We start from the raw sequence: 24,990 nt of genomic DNA on the forward strand, positions 1-24,990 counted from the left end.
TCGTTTATTGCAGGTTCGAACCTGGACCTCTGCACCGCTCGTTGCCCATAACGCCGAGAGGTCGGGAGCTGGGTCGGTGCAGGATTTTTATAGACAGATACAAACAAGTTTCAGGTAGGGCTGAGCTGATTGGTTGACAGTTTGAACAGGTATACTTGGCGTCAGTGGATTGAGTCAGGGGACCCGCGCGCGAAAGCAGGGGTCCGCGGGAAAGCAGACAAAGGGTCCGCGGGAAAGCAGACAAAGCAATCTTACAGAAGCAGAACTGGCCGGTTAGCCCGCGTGCAGGAAAAAGCAAGCGTTCCTACAGAAGCGAAACTAGCTGGTTAACAGGATAAAAATGCACTTCTTGCCAGGGGGGGTTCTTTTGGTCTTTCACTTTTCTTATGGACAAGATGCTACCCCTCAGGACTGAGTGTTGCAAAAGTAATCAGGATGCAACCCTCACTCTAGCGAGGAAGGGAAGAAACAAGTGGCTTGCAAAGGGCAGAAGGAAGTCAGTTCCATAAGAGGTGTAACTGTGGAGCTCTGGGCCCTCAAGGGTGGGAGGGCCTTGTCTTTCTCCTCGGTTGTAAAGGGGCAAGTACAAGATTCAAGGATAAAGTAGGTTCAAGGTGCCTGGGTGGCTCAGGCATTGTGTCTGCCTCCAGCTCGGGTCATGATCCCAGGGTCCCTGCTTGGCAGGAAGTCTGCTTCTCCCTCTCCCACTCCCCCTGCTTGTGTTCCCTCTTGCTGTGTCTCTCGCTGTCAGATAAATAAATAGGTAAATAAAGTGGGTTCAGTAATCGGGAGGAAGGTGCCCTCCAGCAGAAGGGAATATAAAGCAAGCAAGCTGTGGAGGCAGGCGAGCTGTCAGCAAGACTGGGGAGCTAGGAGCTCATTTTGCCTGCAAGGTAGAGCATTTGGAGACCCACGGCTGAGTTGGTCTAAATGCTGGAGAGCCCTGCGGGTGAAACATAGAAGTTTGTGTTATGTGTCTTGGCAGTGGGAAGCCAGAGATTTCTGAGCTGGGTGTTGTGACTGGCAGTGGACAGCACTGGAGTGGGAGAGCGGGGAGGCAAGGCGGGAGCTGGTTGTCCACCTGCGACATCAGAGAAGCTGGAACTCTGCCCCGGGCAGAAAGAAGGGCGGCCATCCCAGAAGGGCGGCCATCCCAGAAGGGCAGATGTGGAAGAGAGGTTAGAGTGCTTAAAAATTGAGGGAGAGGTGCCTGGAGAAGAGTGGGCTCATCTGGGGACAGGTTACCATGTCATTCCCCATGACTGGGAGCCTGTATCCTTGCTGCGCTCGCTTCGGGTTAACGTAAGCAAGGTGAAGAAAGCGTGATGGCCGCCATCCAAGCAAGACAAGAAAGCGTGATGGCCGCCATCCAAGCAAGACGGAGCCGGCTTGGATGGAGGCACCTGCAGAAGGCTAAATCCACGTCTGATTACTCAGCACGAGGTCATGGTCTCATGCTGGCCCGTGGTTTCTGCTAAGTGACGACACTTAGCCCAGGCCCCAAGCCTCTGCATCTACTGAGCTCTCCCTGTTGGGCTGGGACGTGAAGGGGATGGTGACGTTTTCCTCTAGTCGTCCTCTTTCCTGCGGGGACTACGGCCGACTCTAATCTTACAAGAAGAGAAAGGAGAACTCCTAGTCTGAAGACAGGAATTAGGCCCATCGGTGCCCCTGATAAGCTCCAAGAAGATTCTGGTTCATAAAGAGGAAGAACAGAATAGATCCTGACTGTGGGTGTGAGGGCTGAGGACAAAGGGCGGAGAAAGGAAGCAGGAGCGCTCAGATGCAGTCAGTCCCCTTCCCTCCCCAGCCCATCCACCAGGTCCCACCCAAACACTACCTCTCGGCTGGAGCTTCTGGGTTCCTGGACTCTGTGCCCTTGGTCAGAGGGGCTACTCTTGCCTCTGAAACTCCCGGTTATGTCTCGTGGCTTTGAGTCCCCTTGTGCTGTTTTGTGTGAACCTGAGTGTGTCTTTTCTTCTCTCCCCTCTTAGATTTTAAATTCTTTAAGGGCAAAATCTGTGTCTGAACCATTCTTTTTGTCATGTACCCTCCCCAGACTAGTTTAATGCTTTCCATATGGTTCTAGGACACACATGTTTGTCGAACTCCTACCCAAAAGCGTAGCCCGATAAACAAACTGAGTAAAAACTGAGTACCGTAGAAGCTACTTCCGTCAAAGCTTGTGGGAAGCTAGTTTGGAAACCTCCAGGTGGATAGTCAGAATGTTTAGGTCTGGTTTTACCTGCAGACAGAGATCCTTCAAAGTCCCTTACAGTGCAAAATTCGGAAAGGAGCACAGGCTTCCTGTAGCAGCATATAGTCCAAACCTGGTGTGGAAGCCGCCATTTAGAAAGCCACCACTGCCCATGAAGCAAGAGAACCTTTTATTCAAAGAGGAATAAAATCGTTACTTAGCTAATACTTTTTTCTACGTCCAACTCCCAGAAAGATCCAGGAAGCGTTGATGAAATCGAGAGTTCTGGAAATAGCGCTTCCTAAAATAAAACAGGCGTGAAGGCAGCCTGGTGTGATCTCGAGAGAGCAGCTGTGTGAGAGGTAGGTTAGGAGGGCAGGTGACAGGGAGATGAGAAGACAGCTGTAGATTTTTGATCCATGGGAAGGCTAGTATTGATAAATGAAAAAGAGAAAGCTTGGGATTCAGCAAAACCCCATCTGTGGCTAGCCATGGGGAGGTTTTCTCTGTGCCTTGGGCTAAGTTCAGGGGTGATCAAAGATCATGTCCTTGATACAAGGCCAGAGACAAGATTTGGCATAAAAAGGCTGTCACCACGTTTTTCGTGTACTTACGAGTTTATAAGCTCAAGGCTTGTTTCTAACTAGCTCGGGGGGTAGGTGAATGGTCTTGGGCTGTTCATTTTCTCTCCCGGTACTAACTGTTATTCACTAGCATGGAAAGGAGGGAATGGGGAGTGATAGATGGAAGAGTTCGGGAATCCCACATAATGCTGTAATTCTGTGAACGATTATTCAAAAGCATAAGCACATTTTCTCCCTAAATAGCTGTGTACATTTCACAATAAAGACATACCAAGGTTAAAGAAATAGCTAAATGTATCAGATCTCCCTGTGAAGTTGGCGTAGCTGTGCAGATACCGGAAAACGTCCCTCCGGAGAGTATGAAATTAATCAAATCCTGTCAGTTAGGTTCACGGAATGTAATTATACAATGCAGTGGGACATGTGTAAGTAAAGGTGATGGAATCGTCTCAGTCTCGAGGGGCCTCGCTAGGGCTTCTCTCGTTCCCTCTAAATCTGTCAGGCAGCAGTAGAAGGGCTTTCTAGGAGATGGGTTGAATGGAGGACCTGATAAGCCCTTCCAGACCTAAGATTCTCCTTGAAACTAGGAGTGCGGGGGAAGGAGATCAGATACTATACGTGTTTGCTTGAGTTGACGTCACAACGTAGCATAAACCAGGTGGCTTCAGTGAGAAAATTTGAATTTTTTTCCCCAATTCTGGAGGCTAGAACTCCAGGATCAAGGTATGAGTGCGGCTGGTTTCTTCCGAGACCCCTCTCCCTGGCTTGGAGGGGCCTGCTCTCTCCCTGTCTTCACGTGGTCTACCTTCTGTGTGTGTCTGTGTCCTAATCTCCTCTTCTTATAAGGACACCAGGCATACAATATAATGATTTCATATTCCTTCATTTCTCAGTGCTCATCACCGTAAGGGCACCCGTTGTCACTCATCGCCGCCCCCCCACCCCGGCCCCTGGCAATGACACCCATTTGTTCTCTGTATTTAAGAGTGGTTTTTTGCCGGTCTCTTTTTTTGGTTTGTTTTGTTTTTTACATTTCGCATGTGAGTGAACTCATAGATACTTTTCTTTGTCTGACCTTCACACCCCTGGCTCTGTCCATGTCGTTGCAAGATATCATTCTTTTTTATGAGTGAGTAATACTTCATTTGTATATATGAAGGTCCCACTTTTCAAAAGGTCAGAGCTGCTCAAAGGCAGGCTGTCTGCCTCAGCTGCTAGTGAGGAGGAATAACTGTGGCAAAGTTTGCTAGGCTTTTGGTAGATGCTGTCCCAGATGTGTGGAGCGGCCTACTTCTCACGCTGGGTTGGGTCTCAGAGCTGTGCTGCTGAAATTTTGTTTTGCGTGAACATATTGAGAGAGAGAGGGTTAAAAAGAAGAGGAAGGGAAGAAAACGGTTCTTTAGTTTACCTTTGTGAGGTACACAAAATCAAGCAGATTTATTTTCTGTAGGACAGCTCAGAATCTATGACAGGTTCACGTGCCTTATAAAGTCTCAAGAGGAGGGTATAATATATGGGTTTCCCAAACTTCCCTGGCACAAGGCCCTTTTCCGTAGATTGTGGAATCTCTCCTATGGGCACAGGCTTCGGGAAGCAGTGGCTTAAAAAGATGACAAGAAGCGGCCCCTCCATGTCTCTTTGGCCACTGGGCCCATTTGGAACGCTCAGGTCCCGCTTCTTCCCGTGTGTCCGTTTAAGCTTGTGTCCCTGTCGGGCACGGGCCTGAGCTCGTGGGAAACTGATTGCAAGAGCGGATTCCAGAAATCTGCCCGTATCTTGCCACAGCCTGCTTCCTGGGGTCACTGGGGTCTGAGAGGTGACTCCCTTGTCATTCATAGCCAGTACTGGTGGGAATGAAAAGATAAAGGAACTTTATGTTGGAGGAAAGCAAGGAAACATTGAACCATCAGGAAGGAAATCCAGAAAATGAAAATAGGTTAGTGTTACGAAAGGCACAGAACAGTGGAGTACCCATCAGGTTATTGATTCAACAAGGGCTCCCGGGTGCAGGCTGCCCGGTAGGGCTCCCGCCCCCTGGGTTTTTATGGAGAGCACAGTACCAACTGACACTTTAGGATCTGACGGCCCATCTAGAAGGAAATGACTCTGTTTTCTGCCTCAGTGTCTTCATTTGAGAACCAGAAACAACAGTGACTTAGAGAGTTGCTACCCCAAATCAGTGTTAATGTCAAAAGCATAACGACTTGGGCACCTGGGTGGCTCAGGTCGTGGTCCCAGGGTTCTAGGATCGAGTCCCCACATTAAGCTCCCTGCTCAGAGGGCTGTCTGCTTCTCCCTCTACCCTTCCCTCCTGCTCGTGATCACACTCTGAAATAAGTAAATCTTTTTTAAAAAGAGAGAGAGAGAGAAAAAAATCTAAAAAACAAACAAAAAACCCCAAAAAACCAGAAAACAAAACCTCCACAAAAGTATAAAGACTTGTGAAGGCAGAGAGATGCAATGTGGAATCAAGTTTTTTTTCTTTTTCGTTAAGGAAAAGAACATAAAGGAAATAGGGAAATTTTCAGATAGAAGTAGAAATTTCAATAAATTGAAAATTAATAGAAATTTAAATAAATAGAAAATTTCAGATAGAAATTTTCAATGAGAAAAAAAATTATTTTTTAAGGAAACAAAATGCAAGACTAAAACACAAAAAAGCAACAACACTAGGAAAACAGAGCAGCAGTCAAAGGAGCTAAAGTGAAAAGACAAGGGCAGAGGTCAGATACAGACTATAAAACAAAGGTAGAATTAAATAAATGAGAACGGACCTGCAGCAAAAGATGACTCAGCAGGTCCCATAAAAGGTGGGCGGCGTGTCTGTGTCTTAGCTATTTTCATATCCCCGCTGCTTGCACAGACCAGACCTTTGGAAGTACTTGTGAGGATAAACGAATACGAGAGACATGCGACCAGAGGGGGCGGTGGCAGCCCCATCCCAGGAGGCTGCTGGGAGGCTGGTGTTCTCCGCCTTTCTTCCGTGATGCTGACGGTTCGTGTTTTCGTTTATGCCTGCTGCCTCCTACACTTTATTTTGGAAAACATTAAGATCCTGGTAACATGGCAGTGGGATGTGACAGCAGAACAGTGCTACTGATAAACAGCTCAATTACTCCTTACTGAGCACTTAATTTTTCTAATGTTAACTTGACTTTGCCCAAGAGAAGATTTCTAGAAACTCTTACAGCATCTAATTATATTTAAATTACCTCTTTATTTTAAAATGTGGCACGTGCTTGTGTTTTAAAAACTGAAACAGCACAGAAGAACTCCTTTCTCCCCATACCTACTCCATATGGGTAGCTGCAATTAATAGTATATTTCTGTTCCTTTAGGTATTATCTATCCCCCAAAATATGTATAAATGTTTATAACTTTATACGAATGCTGTCATTTCTAAACATACCATGTTGTGAGTTGATTTATTTATTAAATATATTTATTTATGAAATATATCTGAGGTGCCATTTCATGTCAGTAAGTTAGAAATTTTTTTTATATTGATATACCATGATGAATTTCATGTTATATTCAATTATTCATCTATTAATGGGCATTTAGATTATTCCTCATATTATTTAAAAAAATAAATTACTTAAGTAGAAATTTCCTTTAGTCAGTGAATGGACAACTTGGATCCAAAGCTTAGGGCACAGTGGTGCACAGTACTCCATTTCCCAAAGAAAGAGATGGTAGGGTGCTCTCAGCAGTTGGATTGGATGCTTCCCCCAAGGCCTCTTAAAAATTGACCCACTTTTGCCAAGGTCAGCCTTCACCCCAGCCCATATGAGTGGAAGATTGGGGAGGAGAAGTGTGAGGGAATTTTCAAAAGTCATTGTTGGTTAGGAATAGTGGGGGGAGTCCCTTTCTGCCTCTCCAAAGCCAACTGAGGGCTGCTGCAACAGAATCGGGTAGAGATTGAGAAAACCTTCCACAAGGGAGACCGTCTTCTTACTCCCAGTCAGAGGTCTACATAGGCAGTGGACTTGGGTGTGTGCCCTGACGAAGGTGGCAGAGAGTGACCTGCACTGTCACGGCAGGGTGGGGTAGGGTGAGCTTGGTGGGCAGGGTGGGCTTGAGTCATTCAGTAGCACCCCACCTGTTACGGGCTTAATTGTTACCCATCCCTGCCCCAGATTCCTATGTTGAAGTCCTAATCCCTAGTATTTGGAGATGGGGGTCTTTAAACACGTAATTAAATTGAAGTGAGATCATTAAGAATGGGACACTAATCTGATATGGTCTATGTCCTTATAAGAAGAGATTAGGGGTGCATGGGTGGCTTAGTCAATTAAGCACCCAGCTCTTGATTTCAGCTCAGGTCATGATCTCAGTGTTGTGGGAGTGAGCCTCGAGGCGGGCTCAGCACAGAGTCCGCTTGTCCTTCTTCTGCCCCTCCCCCCTTCACCTTCTCTCTCTCGTTCTCACTCTCTTAAATTAATTAAAATCTTAAAAAAAGAAGGGGAGGAGGAGATAAGGACACAGACACACATAAAGGTGAAAACCATGTAAAGACACAGGGAGAAAATAGCCATCTCCAAGCCAAGGAGAGAGCCCTCAGAAGAAACCAACTTGGCTGACCACTTGCTCTTGGACTTCTAGTTTCCAGAATTGGGAGAAATCTGCTGTGTTCTTTGTGATGGCGACCTCCACAGTGTATTAATATGCCACTCAAGGTGAAAAGTCCCCAGCCAAAGGCAGTGCCAGGAGCTGAGGACAGAATGAAGAAAATGAAGTCAAGCCAGGTCTCTGGTACCAAAGGAGAAGGCAGGGGGAGAGCCCATGGACCCTCAAGGAAGCAGAGGCTGGGGCTTTAGAGAGAACCGAGCTGCCTCCCAACCTGGCTGGGGAGAGGCGTGGCAGTAGAAGTGCAGCCCAGGCTCTGCCAGCGCCCACTGCAGGATCCCACCCACCCCACCCCTTCTGGACCTAAGACATCTGAGGAAAATGAGGAGGAGGGGGGAGGGGGGAGGGAGGGAAGAGCCTCCCTATCCTGAGTTCCCTGACATTAGCTTTGGAGAAAGATTTTAAGATGAGAAATGAGCAGCTCTAAACTGAATTGGATTTTAATAACTGAAAGTGACAAGATAACATAAAGTGGGGGAGGGAGATGAAAACCGTACAGTTGGGCCAGCAGTAATTAGGGAGAATTTCAACTAGCTCGTGTTTATATCACTATCAAATTCATACTACTCAAAAAAACACATTTTTTATTACAGTAAACATCTTTTTACATATGTCATGGTGTACATCTGTGAATATTCTGCTCTGTGTATTCCTGCCATTGGAATAGCTGGTTGAAAGCTATCTGCATTTATCATTTATTTATCATTTTAATAAATAAAGCCCCAAACTACCTCAGCTTATACTCTTTATACTCACACTTAATTTTGTGCTACTTGCACAAAACCTTAAAACTTCACAATTTTATATATGTATGTGTGTTTTTTTTTCCCTCCAACTTTGAGAAATGAAATTTTACTCAAGTTGTTTTCACAGGGCTCAGCAAATTGTCGCCTCCAGGTCCAGTCCAGTAGGGCCACCTATTTTGGTCCCTGAAGTTTTATTGCAACGCAGCCACACCCCTTCATTTACATATTCCTTATGGCTGCCACTACACCCCCCCCCAGACCCCCTATCTCCTCCCCCTCCTCCCTCCCCCACCCTGTGCTGTGACAGAGTTGAGTAGTTGCCACAGAGACCGTATGGTCTGCAAAACCTAACACTTTTAGTGTCTGGCCCTTTAGAGAAAATCTCTGCTGAGCCCAGCTCTGGAGAAGTCAGACTTCACTCCTCTACTACACCCTGTGGATCAGCAAATATGATTACTTGAGCAGCAGTTGGAAGAGTATCTCTGTAGGCTCGCATCCGTATTCTCTGTGCCAGAGTCTACATGCTCCTGAACGTCTGAGGGGAAGGAAATAAAACTAAGTCAGTGCCCCCAGTGCATTGCTTTGTGGCTGGAGAGGAAGCCTTGAGAGCCTGTTTCCTTGGATGGGGGTAGGGCAGGAGGCACCCGCAGCCTCCTCTCCACAAAGGATGAATTCCAGATGGGGCTGAGCTGGTGAGGTGGGGGGTGGGCAGGGTCAGAGGGGCTGGTGCCCAGGATGCCATCATTTGGCCACCTGCTGAAGCCATTGGCCTGCACACCCAAGATTGGCTTCAATTCGAAAGACCCACAGTTGTCCACTTCTCCCCACCCTCTACAAGAACCTGGTCCTCCTAATGTTAGGGGGGAGCTTCATGTTGCTGACGTGGAGGACACAGGAGGCCACCAGCTGAGCTCCTCCTGCTTGTGTTAGAGCAGTTACTTCTTTGTCATATCATTTGTGTAAGAGACAGTAACATTCCTAAATTCTGTTTGGAAGAAAGCTAAACTTGTTAACAAAAGTGATTTGTCAGTAGAGCATTTTGATCACCAAGTTCCGATATGAGACACTGAGAAGCACTTTCCAGAAGAGTTGGCATCTTCACGTCTAAATAAGGCGTTTATTCAGTAGTTAGCTTTTCTGCTTTATAACCTAACCCAACTGTGTGGGTTGGGGGTGAGATCGGTGACTGAGATGTCCAAGCCGAGTAGTTGAAGACAAGATTAGCAGAGCCAAGCAGGGAGTGGGCAAGAGGAGAGGAGGCTCTCGCTTGGCATGGGGGAGGGAGGGGCAAAGCAGGAAGACCTCATGACCCTTTCCTTCAGGCAGTGGGGATCCCTGCAGGGATTTAAACAAGAGGGTTAGATTGAGAAGGAGATTCAGTAAATGCTTAGGAGGGTGTGGGGAGTAAAAATCAGAAGAAGAAAAAGGGAAACAGGTTCCTGCAAGGAAGGAACAGACCTGAGCATTTATGCATTCGCATCAGTGGCATTGGTGAGAATGGACAGGAGATGTGAGGCAAATCTACAGGATGGGCTGGTCAACCGGATGGGAGGGGAAATGGTTTAAAAAGAAGGGCAAGGAAGAATGAAGGCTAGTTTGGAGGTTTGGGTGCTCAGGTAATAGAGACATTCACTGGGATGTGCTGTATATTAAAATATCTCAAACTTTAGCAGTATAAAACAACAAACATTATTCTCTCACAGTTTGTCAGTCAGAAATCCAAGAGTGATCAGCTAGGTGGTTCTGATTAGGGTCTCTTAGGAAGCAGCTTTCAAGACACCGGCTAGGGCTGCTGTCATTTGAAGGCTTGATGGGGGCTGGAGGAGCTTTTTCCAAGGTGAGTCACTCACATGGCAGTGGGCAGGCTTCCTCCGTTCCTTCCTGGATTTGTCCTGGAAGCCTCAGTTCCCTGCCACATGGAGCTCTCCATAGGGGTGCCTGAGTGTCCTTACCACATGGCAGCTGACCTGTCCCAGTGGGTGACCCAAGAAAGCAAAGAGGAAGCCACACTGCTTTTTAGGACCCTACTCTTACAAGTCACGCACTGTCACTTCTACTTTATTGTGTTCTTTAGAAGCGGTTGCTAAACTCAACCCAAACTGAAGGGAAGGGGAACTGGGCTCCAACTTTTGCAAGGAGTGTCAAAGAATTTCTGGACATTTTTAAAAACCACCACAGAGAATGTAGGATGTACGGGGTCTGTGTGGAGGAGATGCTGAATACAGTTGAAATGGTATTACAGCCTTCTTCTCTTCCTGCTCAGTGTTCCTCAAACTTCAGCGTCCGTAAGATTTATTGTAAATGATTTTATACACAAAGGATTTTAACCACATATATTACAATTTAGGGAACACCTCAAGAACTTATTCAAGGGTCATTTGCACTACGAGTAATCTTTGCTACCTGCAGAGTTTCAGAATCTGACCCTGGGTAAGGAGACTGCTTTGTGTCCCGCTCCTCTGAGAAGCTGAGAACAGATGGCATGGTGTGTGGGTTTCTGCAAAATCCCTAGAGAGGTCAGTCTTTGGGTGAATGCCCAGTGCTTCTCTGCCTTACTTTGTCATCTACTTTCCCTGTCATCACCCCTTTCCTATCTGCCCTGACTGGCTGGCTTCTGTGGGCCACAGCACTTATCTGTTCTAGGTCAAGGAAGCCTAGGTTATTGTTGCCCAGAGCCTCATTTTATGGGCTCAAACCCAGTTTCCTGTGGACCTAAGCACCCATCCTTTTCTTGGGATCAGCTTGATTAAGCAGAGCATGAAGCCTCAGGGCAGCCTCTGGCTTGCTTCCCGTTTGAGTAATTTGGTAAGCGCCGAAGGTTCACAGAGTGGCAAATACTCTTACCCTAAATTGTGCAGCCTCCTTTATCAGACAAGAATCCTGAAATGGCAGTCCTCCAACTGTTGGGCTTTCAAGGGCTAATTTATGCACTTCACAAAGGAAGGCAGGCACCTCATGAAAAGTTTTGTTTGGTTTTTCTTTCTTCTTTTTATCGCCATTTCTAGAAAGCAACTTTATCAATCCAGTAGATCTTATGTGACTAGAAGGAAGCCAGGAGAATTTTAGGAACTCTAACATAAAGGAACTTTCTCTCTCTATAATCATTTTTCCTGAATATATCCGATATTTCTCCAAAGAACAATCAGTGAACACCTTAACCTGCTACCCTACCTCTCCAGAGCCACGTTTCTTAGCAGTCCATCTTGTAAGAATGATTATTCTCCAATAGGTTTGCTGCCTACTGCTAGGCATATATATGCCTGTTGGGAAACATTACTGTTTAGAAATGCTAGAGACATGTGTACCAGAGTCTTGGTTTGCTGCTCGTTTCATATTGAAAAGCCCCTGGTGTCAGGCATGGCTAATCCTACAACACAAATTAAATCCTTCTAGATTCAGAAATACTGGAAGGATGTGAAATGTAGCCTGTACTTACTTCTCTGTATATGGTCTATGAAGGTGCATTTCATTTTGTCCAAGAGTTGTATGTCTGTGGTTCTCCAGTAGGGGGTGTCTTGCCTGCCATGGTACTGAATGCTAACTTTTAGGAAGAAGCGCCAAGTACCAGAAACACAAAATCAGCAAATGCACGTGGTACCCATGTTCAGATTGGAGAATCCATTTCTGTCACTGTTCCTCAACTTGGTGGTGTTCATGATCATGAGAGGTGGTACACAGATTTAATACAAACAGCACTGAATCCCATAAGAGCATGGTTATTTTTCCAACTTCCTTGGGTTGAGTTGAACTCAGCTAATTCAGTCCACTTTATTTTCTAAGATCTGAATTCAAAGCTGTTTATTTTCCTCTAGGATTTTCTTTAGCTGCCTTCACAAATTTTAATTCATAGAGCTTTGTGGTCACCTGCTTACAAATGTGTTTCTCAGTTTCCAAATCATCTTTTCATGATTGGTTTCTAGATGTATGTCCCTGAGGGCAGAGATTATGGTACGTGTGATACTGACTTCCGATGTTTTATGAGACATTCTTTATAGTCAGTTACTATAAGTTTGAAAAATATGGTGTACTTTTATTGAGTGAAGTCCATTAGATCAAGCTATCCTATTACATTGTTCAGATGTATATCTTTATGCATCTTTTCAGATTGATTTATAAATTCTTGAGAAGTATATATAGATTTTCCCTCATGAAATCAATTTTTCCTTGTAATTTATATTCAACTTTTATTTTATTTTGGGACTATGTTGTTGAAAGCATGTAGGCTCCAGATGATTACATCTTCTGAAGAGTTATTTGGGGTTTTGTTTTTTGTTTTTTGTTTTGTTTTGTTTAAAGATTTATTTATTTGACAGAGAGAGACAGAGGGAAAGGAGGAACACAAGCAGGGGGAGAGGGAGAGAGAGAAGCAAGCTTCCTGCTGAGCAGGGAGCCTGATGCAGGGCTCCATCCCAGGACCCTGGATCATGACCTGAGCCAAAGGCAGATGCTTAACGACTGAGCCACCCAGGCGCCCCTGAAGAGTAATTCGTTATATCACAAAATAATAACTTTCTTCAGGTTTAAGAATGCTTTTCTGCCTAAAAATCTATCTCTTTTGATTTTAATATTGTGATCCTTGGCTTCCTGCGGTTAGTATTTTTCTAACTTTTTTTTATGTCACTTTATTGTCAGCACTCATACATTATTGTTAGATGTTCCTTTTAAAAGCAACATGGCTGCTCTGGGTAAGTGACATTACCTGCTATGACAGACAGCCCCAAATCTCAGTGCTTTCACAGCAAAGGTTTTAAAGTTATTCTTGAGTCATTAGAATCTCTTTCATACTGTTCCTTTTCTGGGAGGGGGGTACTTGTATTGCTAATTCTTCTGTCTGCTGAATCTGATGGCAATCCCTCATAGTGCTTTTTTTCCCTAGTGTAATTTATGGTTTGGATTTTTGGTGTGTGTGTGTTTTTGTTGTTGTTATTTTTTGTTTTGGTTTTTTGGTGTGAGCTCATCTTTCTGAGGATTTTTTCTTTCTCCTAAGTGAATCTCCAGGGAATCCCAGATTGTAAAAGTAACACTACCAAGAGACTTCACATTTGATTCTTCTGGAACCCTAGAGCTTTAGGCCTTCAGTGGTTCTAGATGAATTTTAATTTGAATCTCTTGACTTCGGTTCCCTATATCATTCAGGTGATATCAGTTGAAACAGGCTTGGCATACAAGTAATGTCTCTAATTCTCATAGGTTCCTCTTCATAGTCTGCCCAAGATTCCAGGCAGACTTGCTTTCCAAGGCCAGAGACCAGAGTTTCTTCTCATCCCGTTTTCATTAAGGGGGCAGTTCTTTAAGTCCCTTTAAATTCTTTAAGTTCCCTTAAGTTCTTTTAAGTCCTTTAAGTTCCTTAAAATAAGTGCCTTATTTAGAAATTCTGGTCTAGGTCTTTCTTCCAGTACCTGGAGGTCACTTCTTCTGGGGAGTTCTCAAACCTGTGTCCAATCTAAAATTCTGTGAGCTACTTTTTCACCAGCTTTCTGGAGTAACACTGTTTCTTGCACTTGGGGATTTTGTTTCATTTCTTTCAAGCTTGGAAATATATTAATTACTTTTTGGGCTTATATAGCATTTCTTTGTATTTGTAATGATGCATGGCATTACACTTTGCCAGACACTTTCTGATTATTTTATTTTATTTTTGCTTATTTATTTATTTATTTATTTATTTCAGCAAAGAGAGAAAGTCTCAGAGTCAGAGCCCAGAAACTCAGCCCTTCCTTGAATTTAATAACATTGTTTTATTGTCATTATATTTAATTTATGTAACTATTCTAGGTGAGTGATTTTAAGTTTCTATATATACAAGTCATACAAATGTTCCTTTCTCAATAAATTTACTTAACTAAATAAGTCAATTTAAAGAAAAACATTAAGTGAATTGAAGGTTCTAGATGGAAAAACCATAAAGATGATATATAAATACTCAAGCTTATAAAGCACTTGAAAGCATTTGATGTCTTTCCGAGCTTTTGTTCTCGTTTTTTAAAATGTTCTTTCGTGCTTTAGTAACCCAGACGAGATAGGTACCATCAGTAGGAGCCTAGGTTGACAATAGAGGAAATGGATTTCCCAAATTAGGGCAGAGTATGAGTCAGATAATCCCTTCAAAACCAGTAATAGAGGCCAGCTGTGCTGGTCAGAATGGACGGGATTAGGATATGGTGACAGACTCAACATTTTAGGGGCAAACCACGATAAAAATTCTTCTCTTCTTACATATTCAATGAGCTTCAAGTAGGGCCCTCTGCTTCTCATAGCCACTTGGCTGCAGCCTGACAGAGCGCCAACTCAGCCATCTAGACGGGGAGCAGCCCACGGCACCCACACTCCTGCTCAGGCCTAATTCTTCCACCCTACACCTGCCACACCACACCTGCCACTTCCACTCTCGCTTCATCTGTCAAAGCAAATCACCCGACCAACCTGATTTCCAAGGAGGACAGGAAAGTACAATTCTACCGTGTACCCAGAAGGCCAAGAGCTAGAAATATTTGGTCAAGAGCAGTAAGGATTATAAAACCATTCTGCAAATAAACAGTTCCGAATCCATCCTCTAGATGGAGACATGGAGCTGAGCATCTTTTTGGGAGGTCAGCCCCAGAAGAGTCGGATTTGTGTTTTACAATTCCCTCAGCCTCTTTGGTAGCTCCGTTCTGTATACAGAAAACCCCAAATTAAATAGTGGCTATGGATGGATAAGGTAAAATATTTATCTTCACTCTGGACTGACTTGTTACCTAATAGATCCCGAGAGGCTTACATTATTGATCTTAAAACTCCATTTTGCTCAATTGCCAACAACTCTGCTTGGCCATGTCATTTCTATAAATATTTACGGACCCAAGGCATGAATGTGGTTGAAGAAGTATTTACAATGAACACGATTTGCGTTTCTTCCAGGTTTGCCTCCAGGCTATTTTGGTTCCTCTTTCCTTATCTGTCCCTGTGGGTTTCCTAAAATGCCCCTATGGCCTTTGTGATATCCACGGTTTGTGGGAGTCCCTCTTCTCTGCTTGCCCCTGACCACAACCTTCAGCTTCCCTTCCCCCATGCATGCCAACAGTGGCTTTCCAGCACCTTCTTAATAGGGTCTCAGCTCTGTGTTGCAAAAAAAGTGGTGAGAGAAAAAGGCTCTATTCACTAATGTCAGTGAGTTCAAGGGCACTTACAGGCTCTATGGAGATTTATGCCATACTGAAATTTTCTCTTACCTAGGCTAATACCCAACTTGTAGCAATCTTCGTTATGTTTTGTCCAACCCTGACACATCCTTCAGTTAAATCCCTAATCCTGACACTATGTTTAAAATGAGGGAATGTACTACCTTAAACTTAGTCCATGCTTTGTAATTTATGGAGTACTCAAGTGTATTATATTTATTCTCCACAGTCACTGATATTAGATATTTATTGTCTCCATTTAAAATCACAAAGTTGGGGCGCCTGGGTGGCTCAGTGGGTTAAGCCGCTGCCTTCGGCTCAGGTCATGATCTCAGAGTCCTGGGATCGAGTCCCACATCGGGCTCTCTGCTCAGCAGGGAGCCTGCTTCCCTCTCTCTCTCTGCCAGCCTCTCTACCTACCTGTGATCTCTCTCTGTCAAATAAATAAATAAAATCTTTAAAAAATAAATAAATAAAATAAAATAAAATCACAAAGTTGGATAAGTTTCTCAGGGCTAATCAGTTTGTTAGTACTAACATAGAATTATAACCTACAACTATAACCTCATAGCTAGGATTCATTAGCTAGGATTCATTCAATTATTTCATGATGTTGCCCATAACTTACGAAGAGTAACAAAACCTACAGTTTTTTTTTTTTTTAATTGAAGTATAGTTGACACACAACATTGGGTTCAAGTGTACAACATAGTGATTCTGTGTTATGCCATGTTCACCACAAGTGTAGCTGCCATCTGTCCCCATACAGTGCTGTTACAATGCCACCTTATTCCCTATGCTGGGCCTTTCATCCCCATGACTTTTCTTTCCATAGCTGGAAGGCTCTGTCTCCCACTCCCCTTTACCCATATTGCCCCTCCCCTGACTCTCTCCCCTTTGGCAACCACCACTTTGTTCTCTGTATTTATAGGTCTGTGTCTGTTTGTTTGTTTGTTTGTTTGTTTTGTTTGTTTTTAAGATTCCGTGTGCAAGTGAAATCATACGGTATTTGTCTTTCACTGGCTGATTTCACTTAGCATAATACCCTCTATGGCCATCCATCTTGTCACACAGAAAACCTACACAAATTTGAGACTGATGCTATCCGTTTATTTTAAAGCTCTCGTATTTATTTTTGAGCTAAGGCTAGCACCCTTATGTGCTCAATGAAGTAGGCACAGCTAAGATGGCTTTTTGTTTTTTAAGGTTGACTCAGAAGACTAGAGGAAATAATGTCCATGGACATTTAGGTAATTTCAAGCTCGGTAATTCAACTCAACACATATCTATTGGATATTGACCTCTGCCAGGTGCTGGAGACATAACAGTAGAGACAGACATGGTTCCTGTCCTCATGAAGCTTCAAGGCTGACACAGCAGGCAGTTAGACTAGATGGCAAAAAGAACTACAATAATAATGGATAACTTTGTTTCCTTTTAGTGTTATTTTTAGGCATCACACATTCTCCCTCTTTTATTGGTATGGAAACTGAGGCACAGGAAGATTAGATAAGTTGTCATGTGACATGCGGTGAGTGATAGAACTAAGACTGGATCCCAGCTGCTCTTAAATCAAGTCTGCTACCTTTTTTTTTTTTTTTTTTTAAAGGATTTTATTTATTTATTTGACAGACAGAGATCACAGGTAGGCAGAGAGGCAGGCAGAGAGAGAAGGGAAGCAGGCTCTCTGCTGAGCAGAGAGACCAATGCGGGGCTCGATCCCAGGACCCTGGGATCATGACCTGAGCTGAAGGTAGAGGCTTTAACCCACTGAGCCACCCAGGGGCCCCTCAAGTCTGCTACTTTATAGGTACTGAAGGGTGTATGTCAAGGAGAACAGACAGTTTACTTCACATGACAAGGAATCATTGCAAGAAAATCTGAAAAACTGCAGCATCTTGGAAAACCATCCCTCTGGGTCCCAGGCCTTTCAAACCTGGGCCTAGCCCAGGTCTTCTCTTTGTTCACCACCACACCTCTATTGCTAAATAATTTGGTTTGCTGCCACCCAGGATGGTGTCTGTTGGACACCGCCAATCTTGTTCCTGCGCATACGGTTTTGTCTTTGATTTACACACCAACCTCTTGCCCGCTGTCCTTCTCCAGGGGTGCAGGATTCATTTTAGAGAACACACAGGACAGAAGCCCCAGCAAGTGTATGATGAAAGATACTTCCTGAGGTTGTGTTTTTGAAGGACTCTTTGGGCTTAATGAGTAACCATGCGGCCATTCACTCTCAGGGAGCAGCACTGAGCAATGGGTGATAGTCACTAGTTGAACCTCGTCATCCTATCTCCACAATAAAGAGGCTCATCTGTTTTGTTCCTCTATATGATCAGCACAGAGTAGGTATTCACTGCCTATTTGTCAAATAAATGAAGCATTACGTCTCACTAGAGACCAAGAATTTTTTTTCATCATCGTGCTTTGCTGACACAGGGCTTCGACTTGGAGCCTGGAGATTGATCATCCAGATAAGCAAATTCCAGATTTGGTAGACCCACATTCAAGTGGAGGAAAGTGTCGACAGTAAAGAGGAAGAGAGTAAATTTAGAACACTAAGGCAAAGGTTTATCTTGCTTAAATTTAGATTAGTGCCTACATCACAAGGACTCACCCTAGAGGAGTAAAGTTACAGGGAGGGCATCAAGAAGAAAAATAGGTTCTCATGATAAATGGGGATGTACTGACCAAGGAACAGGAGGTAAAAACAGATCAAGGGGAATTCACTGTGATCAGTGGTCAGCTTCCCATGAGAACATATACGTTTGTCACAATTTTCTCCAATATTTTTTTGTTCCCCTCCACTAGGCTTACCAGTCCTGGGCTCAATACTATTTAGAAAGAAGAGATGGTATCTCATGACCAGAACTGTCTTCACTGACATATAATTCACACCAAGTCTCTAAATATTCTAAAAGGATAGGAGATAACATCAGTTGGTGCCTTATTATGAATGTTGGGCACTTTACATTTATTGCTTAATTTTTCAGCAACTCAATGTGGTAGATGGTGTATCTCTGTTTTACTGATAAAGAGAGAGCAGCAGAGTCTGCTTTCCTCTGCTGACAATTTAATGTGCTCAAACTGACACAGAGGAAGAGTTATATACGAAGTCAGCTCTGTCTTTACTCCAAAGTACATGTGTTGCCTCTTTTGTTGAAAAAGTATTATTCGATGCCCACCGTAAGTATATTTTGTTAATTGCTTTTCCTGTTTCTGATTCTTCCCTTGGTGTGTGCTTACTTGTGTGAGTTAGTAGGAGAAATGGCTTGCTGTGTATACAGGTACCCAACGGTTTTTCTTCACAGTAACTGCAAAAAAGTCTTTATTCTAAACGGGGTCACTTATGCAGGCTTCAGTACACATACTTGGGTTTATTTCAACAAATTGAAAGGTTATCTTGGAAACTCTGATTTGCCTTTTCAGAGAAAATTCAATCCCACACCAATTTTTACACACTCCGCTTTGCTTTTTGTTTTTGTTTTTCAGACTGCCGTCAGAGGATGTAGGCATGGACATCCCCTTTGAGGAGGGAATGCCGAGCCCCAGCGCTACAGACATGAGGCCTGGTGAGAGGAACATTTGTTCATTTCCTTTAGCACTTGTCTATATCCAGGCCTTGTCATTATTCAGTGAGAAAACCATTTCCTATGCATCTGACTTGTGATGTCAGTGATAAAAGTGAAGAAAAGAAAAAAATATGTGTGAGGAGGGTGTTAGGCTGGATTTGGTTAATCTCCGAGTTGATTCAAACACTGATGCTCGCTAGTGTGGGCTGCCTTTGACCTCCCGGGCCACGGCTGTAACAACCAGTGTGTGATAAGTGGCTATCCTCTATCAGGATACCAAATTCTAACTAACACCGAAGTGCCCTCTGGGGGGCACTTATACTTCAGTGTGAGAATGTGTAAAATGAAAAACGTAATGTCAAGAAGGCTCGGTATCCTGATTATTCAAAGAAACAAACAGAAACCCTACCTGCCATGGGTTTCCAGCTCAAGGCACATATAAGAAGAAATTTTAAATTTCCAGTTTCATCTTACCCTCCCTTAGTACTAACGTCTCTCCTGAGCACTATACCAGCTTCAGGATCATGCCAAGACCCTGAACCCTGATGCTATCAGCCAAGCCTAGAATGGAGGAGGAAAAAGCAAGTCAATTATTTATTTATTTTTCGGTCCAGGTATTTTAAAGTGCATTTTTCAAGATATCAGTCATGTGACATAATTATTTTTAAATGTTCTCTGGTTAAATAAGCCTGTAGCCACTATATATCTGCACTCCTCTTCAAGTTTCATAATGCACTTGTGAATGATACAGGTATGAAGGCTACAATTATCCTGTATGGTAGTGGTTCACTACATGTGGCTATTTAATTGAAATTTAAAATAAACTTCTAAAGTTCAGTTTTTCAGTTGCACGAGCTTCCTTTCAAGGGCTCAACAGCATATAGAACAGTTCTGTCATCACAAAAAACTTCTGGACAGCACTGCTCTGAGAATCCCTATCATTTAGAAACCCAATGTTTTTCAAACTTACCAGTCAATAGAAACTTTTTAAAGTAGAATACATAAAAGCATTACATGGAACACAGTTTGGGTGAGGTTCTATGCAGAAAAAAAATTTTATTGACAAAGAAACAGAATCACTTTCCTTAGGACGAGACTAGAATTACAGTTCCAGAATTGAGGGGTGTACCAGATGGCCTTTCAGAAATTTTGTGGTAGTGAATCCTAAAATTTCTATTTTTAGACTAAATTTCTACCATTGTTGATTTGGGGTTGATTTGGTTTAAAATGACTTCTCCAGCTCTACTTCCATTAAGTGAAAGTCATAGTAGGGGGAGGATGCATATTGTACTGAGGGGGTGGGAGCCACTTCCGTGAGCCTTACCATATGAAGACTGTCACTTATGATACAGGAACCAATGTCAAGAAATATTAGCCTAAAAGGTAGTGACTTCTTGAGCAAATAATGTAATTTGGGAAGATACTTCAGTTTTATTTAAAAAGAAAAAAAAAAAAAAACGATAGAATGCCAGTCAAAGAAAGTTCACTACAGATCATACACAGAGTTGTTAGGAATTACAGAGAAGTATTTTGAGAGTGCCCATGAGCATAATAGATCAGTTTCTTATCCTACATTCCATAGGAGTGGTGAAGTCTACAAGAACCGTGTATGCTTAGCTGTTTTTCTTACGCATCATAAAAATTCAATCCATTGTTCGATCAGTGTCAAGTTCTCAAACCTGAACAGGGCAGGTCTGAAAACTGGTTTTCTGTTCCTTTAGCAACGGCTCCCACTTTTTATTTCTACGTGGCCAGGGCTGGTGTGGTTATGATGAGCCAGTCCTGAGGCTTGCTGGTCAAGAAGGGGTCCAAATTCCATGTCAGGTTTTTAGCAGGTGTGCCTTTGCTGTAGGACCTTAAAAATGTTTTTCACTGGGGCTCTCACACCCACTGTTGGCAGCCGCATATGTGGTCTAGTACTTGATGTTCCTATTTTTTTTCTTCTTTAGAACCTCCTAATTCTCTGGATCTTAACGACGCTCATCCTCGGAGAATCAAACTCACAGCTCCAAATATCAATCTTTCTCTGGATCAAAGTGAAGGCTCTATTCTCTCTGATGATAACCTGGACAGTCCAGATGAAATCGATATCAACGTGGATGAACTCGATACCCCTGACGAAGCAGATTCTTTTGAGTACACGGGGCATGGTAAGTGGCCCAGTGGTCAAGGCCAAAGTTATGTGAAAAGTGAAAGATTATCTAAGGGGCCCTGGGAACAAACCTCCCATTTTGTTGCTGGTGGCTCCTTCCTGTGATTTCTGGAAGCTTTTGTTTGTATCTCAGGTCATAGGTGGCTGTGTTAGGCCGTATGGAGTATAACAGAACAGGTGTGGTTCACAGAGCCACATAGCCTCTGATCTTCTGTTAAATGCTTATTCTTGGCAAGCCTTGTGCTAGGCCCGGGGGCTGTGGGAAAACTATTCTATGCTGTATTTGTAAGAAAATTGGGAATTGGTTTGCAGAGAAAGAGAACTGAATCTGGAAGATAAAATCTGGAGCAGAGAAATTAGAGCTTAATATTTCTCTATACAAGCTCCCCCTGTCTGGAATGTTCTTCCTTGAAGGTCATTCATGGCTGGCTCCTTCTCTTTGTTCAGCTCTTAATCAGACGTCACCCTCTCAAGGCCTTCCTTGACCTCCGTCACCAAAAGAGTGCCTCACCTCCCAACCTGGTCGCTTTCTACCTCAGTCACTATAATACATCTACTTATTTTATTTTCCATGTGTCAGTAATGGAAATCCTATCATTTAAGTATTTGGTTTATGTTCATTATCTTTTCCTTCCCACTAGAACATCTGCTTTGTGAGCGCAGGGCCTTTATTATGCTCTTTGCTCTATCTCCAGCAAAATAGGAAGGAATGTGGGATGGCCTCGGAGTGAAGAACAAAAAGGAAGAAAATTAAGCGTTGCTGGGTCAAACACTGACATTCCTGACAGAAATATCAGCCTCATTTTCGTTCTTTCTCTTGCTCCGTACCATGGGTTAAGAAATTATATCCAAATACAGAACATTTGCTTTATAAAATGGCATTCCATGGTTTCTATTTTGCAGGGTGGTATCTCTGACTTTGTAATATTTTAATTTCAAAGCCAGAGTATCCTGGACACAGCCCTTGCTTTTTATATGTTAGGAAAATCATTACGGTCAAAACACAAATGCCACAATGAAATGATGCCCTAGCACAGAGTGTCGTTCCTGGGAGAACATAATTAGGAAATTCATCAGATTCACTCATTAATTCAACCAATGATCATTGAGCCCCTGGGACCACCACCATGACCAGCACGGATTCAGACCCTGCCTTTACAGGGGACAAGCCTTAATTTCCTCAAGTCAAAAGAACTGGAAATGGCTGAGCTACCTGTGCGACAGTTTCTTCTGTTTAAGGAGAGATTTGATATGGCGCGGAGGCTGTGTTCTCGAATTTCTGCAGTCATCCGGGTATTTGACCCTGTAAGCCGAAGCCCACAAAGAGAAGGTGAAAGGTCTTGAGTTTGTTTTCTTTCTTCCCATGCCCAGACTCTTCCCCAGCTACTCCATCCACACCGGCGGCCCCCAGCTGCCCCAGCGCTTGAGCTGCTAGTACCTTCCCGCAAGAAAGAGTCCGGCCTTGCCTCCCGTGCACCAGAAGACAGCTGTGGGTTGAGCTGGCCCCTCCCCCCACCCCCTGCACTTCCCTTTTGCCCTAGAGAGAACCGTGTCACACCACATCTGAACCTTTTATGTTTATAAATAGCAAAACTGCCAAGCAAAGTGGCAGTGGCTGAAGGGACCGGTAATTAAAGCTGCCACTGGCTGACAGAGTTCCTTTTATTTCGTCGACAGAGTTTTGTCGAAAGAACCAGTTTCGCAACCACAACCCTCCATTTAAGTCTTAAATTCAAAGGATAGAATTTTAACAGAAGTGGCATGGTAAAGCCCACCTTGATCTTCACATGTAAGATGTATCCTCAGACGCTGTTTTAAACCAACAGAAACACTGAGCATGGAAAACACAGAGGGCCTCTGAGTAGCTTTATTTTATAAACAGGCAGTGAGAGATGACAGACTCTAGAAGAGAAGTGAGTACATTTTAGTCCCACGGAATGAAATCAGGGCTTGAAAGCTGCATGTTTGCAGGTTTCTCCTGGGAGCGTTTGAAACCAAGTGTATACGTTTTAAACAACATTGGAGTTTGGGAGGCACAGTGTTTCAAAATGTTTGCTCAGTGATTTCTTTAGTAAACCCTTTCAGAGTGCCTACTATGCACTAGGATTTGTACTAGGTGCTTCATAAATATTAAGTAATTTTTTTTAAGATTTTATTGATTTGACAGAGAGATCACTAGTAGGCAGAGAGAGAGGAGGAAGCAGGTTCCCCCACTGAGCAGAGAGCCCGATGCAGGGCCCGATCCCAGGACACCGAGACCATGACTTGAGCCGAAGGCAGAGGTTTTAACCCACTGAGCCATCCAGGTGCCCCAATATTAAGTATTTTAATCATCAGTGCGGTGCATGCCCTTTTATCCAGCCACTTTTGTGACTTCAAGGCTCTTACTTTACCAGGCACTTGAAGAACTTTCATACCATTCGCCTGTTTCATTCTGTAGCTGATGACCAAGCATTTCTGGCAGATTATTTGCCCACAGTGTGGTTTCGCTTATGAAACGATTTTGAATCTCACTCTCAAAAGACATTAAATCGGTCTCCACTTCCAGGCAATTTTCTTTAATAGTCGTGTCCAAATAGTTGGAAAATATCAAAGTACCAATATAATTAAAACTTGACTTCCTCTGGTACTAAAGTGCCAAAGATACCAAAAATATGTAGATACTGAAGGATTTAGGAAGTCAGTCTCAAATTAAGGGAGATCAGAGCCTTTTTATTTAAAAAAATGTTTTATTTAATACTAATCCTAGAAACTTAAAATTATCCAAAGGTGAGAAAAATGATGACCTATTTCTGTTTTCCAAACCCACCTCAGTTATTTTTTACCGTAACTCAGATCTCAGCAAAAGCATTTCATAGGGGAAATGGAAAAATGATAAAGAATTCTAGCCTGAATATTTCTGATAAGGATGTTGTAAGAAACACTCATGTAGTTTTATATTTTTTTCTTCCTAGGCTCCTAAGTGATGGTTAATGACCTCATTTAAATTACCTTTTCTTTTTTTCCTTTTTTTTTTTTTTTTAAAGATTTATTTCCTTATTTGAGAGAGAGCGTGTGTGAGAGCATGTGTGGGAGGCAGGGGCAGCAGAGGGAGTTGGGGAGAGAGAAAATCTTAAGCAGGCTCCATGCCCCGCACCAGGCCCAGCTCAGGGCTCCATCTCATGACCCCGAGATCATAACCTCGGCCAAAGTCAAGAGTTGGAGGCTTTACTGACTGAGCCACCCAGGTACCCCTAAGCTACCTTTCCTAGAACCCTTAATAACACACAGTTTACAGGGCGAATAAGATGTTCCACCATTTTTTCCCAGACAATCGGACAGTCATTTCGTTTAACTTCCCCACCTACCATGTTCCCCCGCCCTCACAGCCAGCAGGTAATCTGCTTTTAAAATCGATTCTGTGTTTTAAATATGGATAAACCAGCCCTAACTAAAATAAGCGTTCATCTTACTTTGTTTTACCCACAAGCAATCTTAGGCCATAGGGTGTGGTCTGCAAGAAACGTTCTTTGTACTGGTGAATGCTGGGTTTTACCATCAAATTAACTGCCTTCCTGCTCTTTGTCACTAAAACAACTTTAAGAACTCCTTCACTGCATACAGGAGCCTTTCCTCTAATAAGATCAAGTTCAGACAATGTCTGCAAAGAGTGTTACATTATCGGTGTCCACTCACAGTATGGAGAGCTGGTCAACTTTCCAAGACACAGGTCCCTGCTGGAGGCTCCAGTGGACCCCACCGCCAGGGAGCCCATACTGCACACCGACGATGGATTCCCCACTGTGGTGGTCGGTACACCACAGCACATGCGGGAGCTTGTGCACTAAATCATCCCGAGAGACAAAGGAACACGTTCAAGTCGCCTCTTCCCCAGCGCTTAATTGACTTCAACCGTCACCAGGGAGAAAAGCTTGTTATTAAGGAAAGAAGACAAAGAAAATCAAGCATTT

At 43.5% G+C, this 24,990-nt stretch overlaps 1 protein-coding gene and 1 long non-coding RNA gene across 6 annotated transcripts in view; one reads left to right on the forward strand and one right to left on the reverse strand.

Moving 5' to 3' along the window:
• The window catches only part of PRUNE2 (prune homolog 2 with BCH domain), a 255,458-nt gene that overhangs the window by 198,448 nt on the left and 32,020 nt on the right, over positions 1 to 24,990 (forward strand). For all 5 annotated transcript variants that reach the window (XM_032307297.1, XM_032307299.1, XM_032307300.1 and 2 more), the window contains exons 10-11: positions 18,809 to 18,888; positions 20,838 to 21,038. In XM_032307297.1, the coding sequence (XP_032163188.1) occupies positions 18,809 to 18,888; positions 20,838 to 21,038 (281 nt within the window). The remainder of the gene's footprint in view (positions 1 to 18,808; positions 18,889 to 20,837; positions 21,039 to 24,990) is intronic.
• On the reverse strand, positions 20,975 to 22,521 carry LOC116570343. The gene is made up of 3 exons (XR_004277401.1): positions 22,479 to 22,521; positions 22,254 to 22,343; positions 20,975 to 21,761 (listed from the first exon to the last, which is right to left on the reverse strand). It is a non-coding gene; the product is annotated as an uncharacterized LOC116570343 (long non-coding RNA).

Source organism: Mustela erminea, chromosome 12, assembly GCF_009829155.1.
Source record: "Mustela erminea isolate mMusErm1 chromosome 12, mMusErm1.Pri, whole genome shotgun sequence".
NCBI classification, from domain to species: Eukaryota; Metazoa; Chordata; class Mammalia; order Carnivora; family Mustelidae; genus Mustela; species Mustela erminea.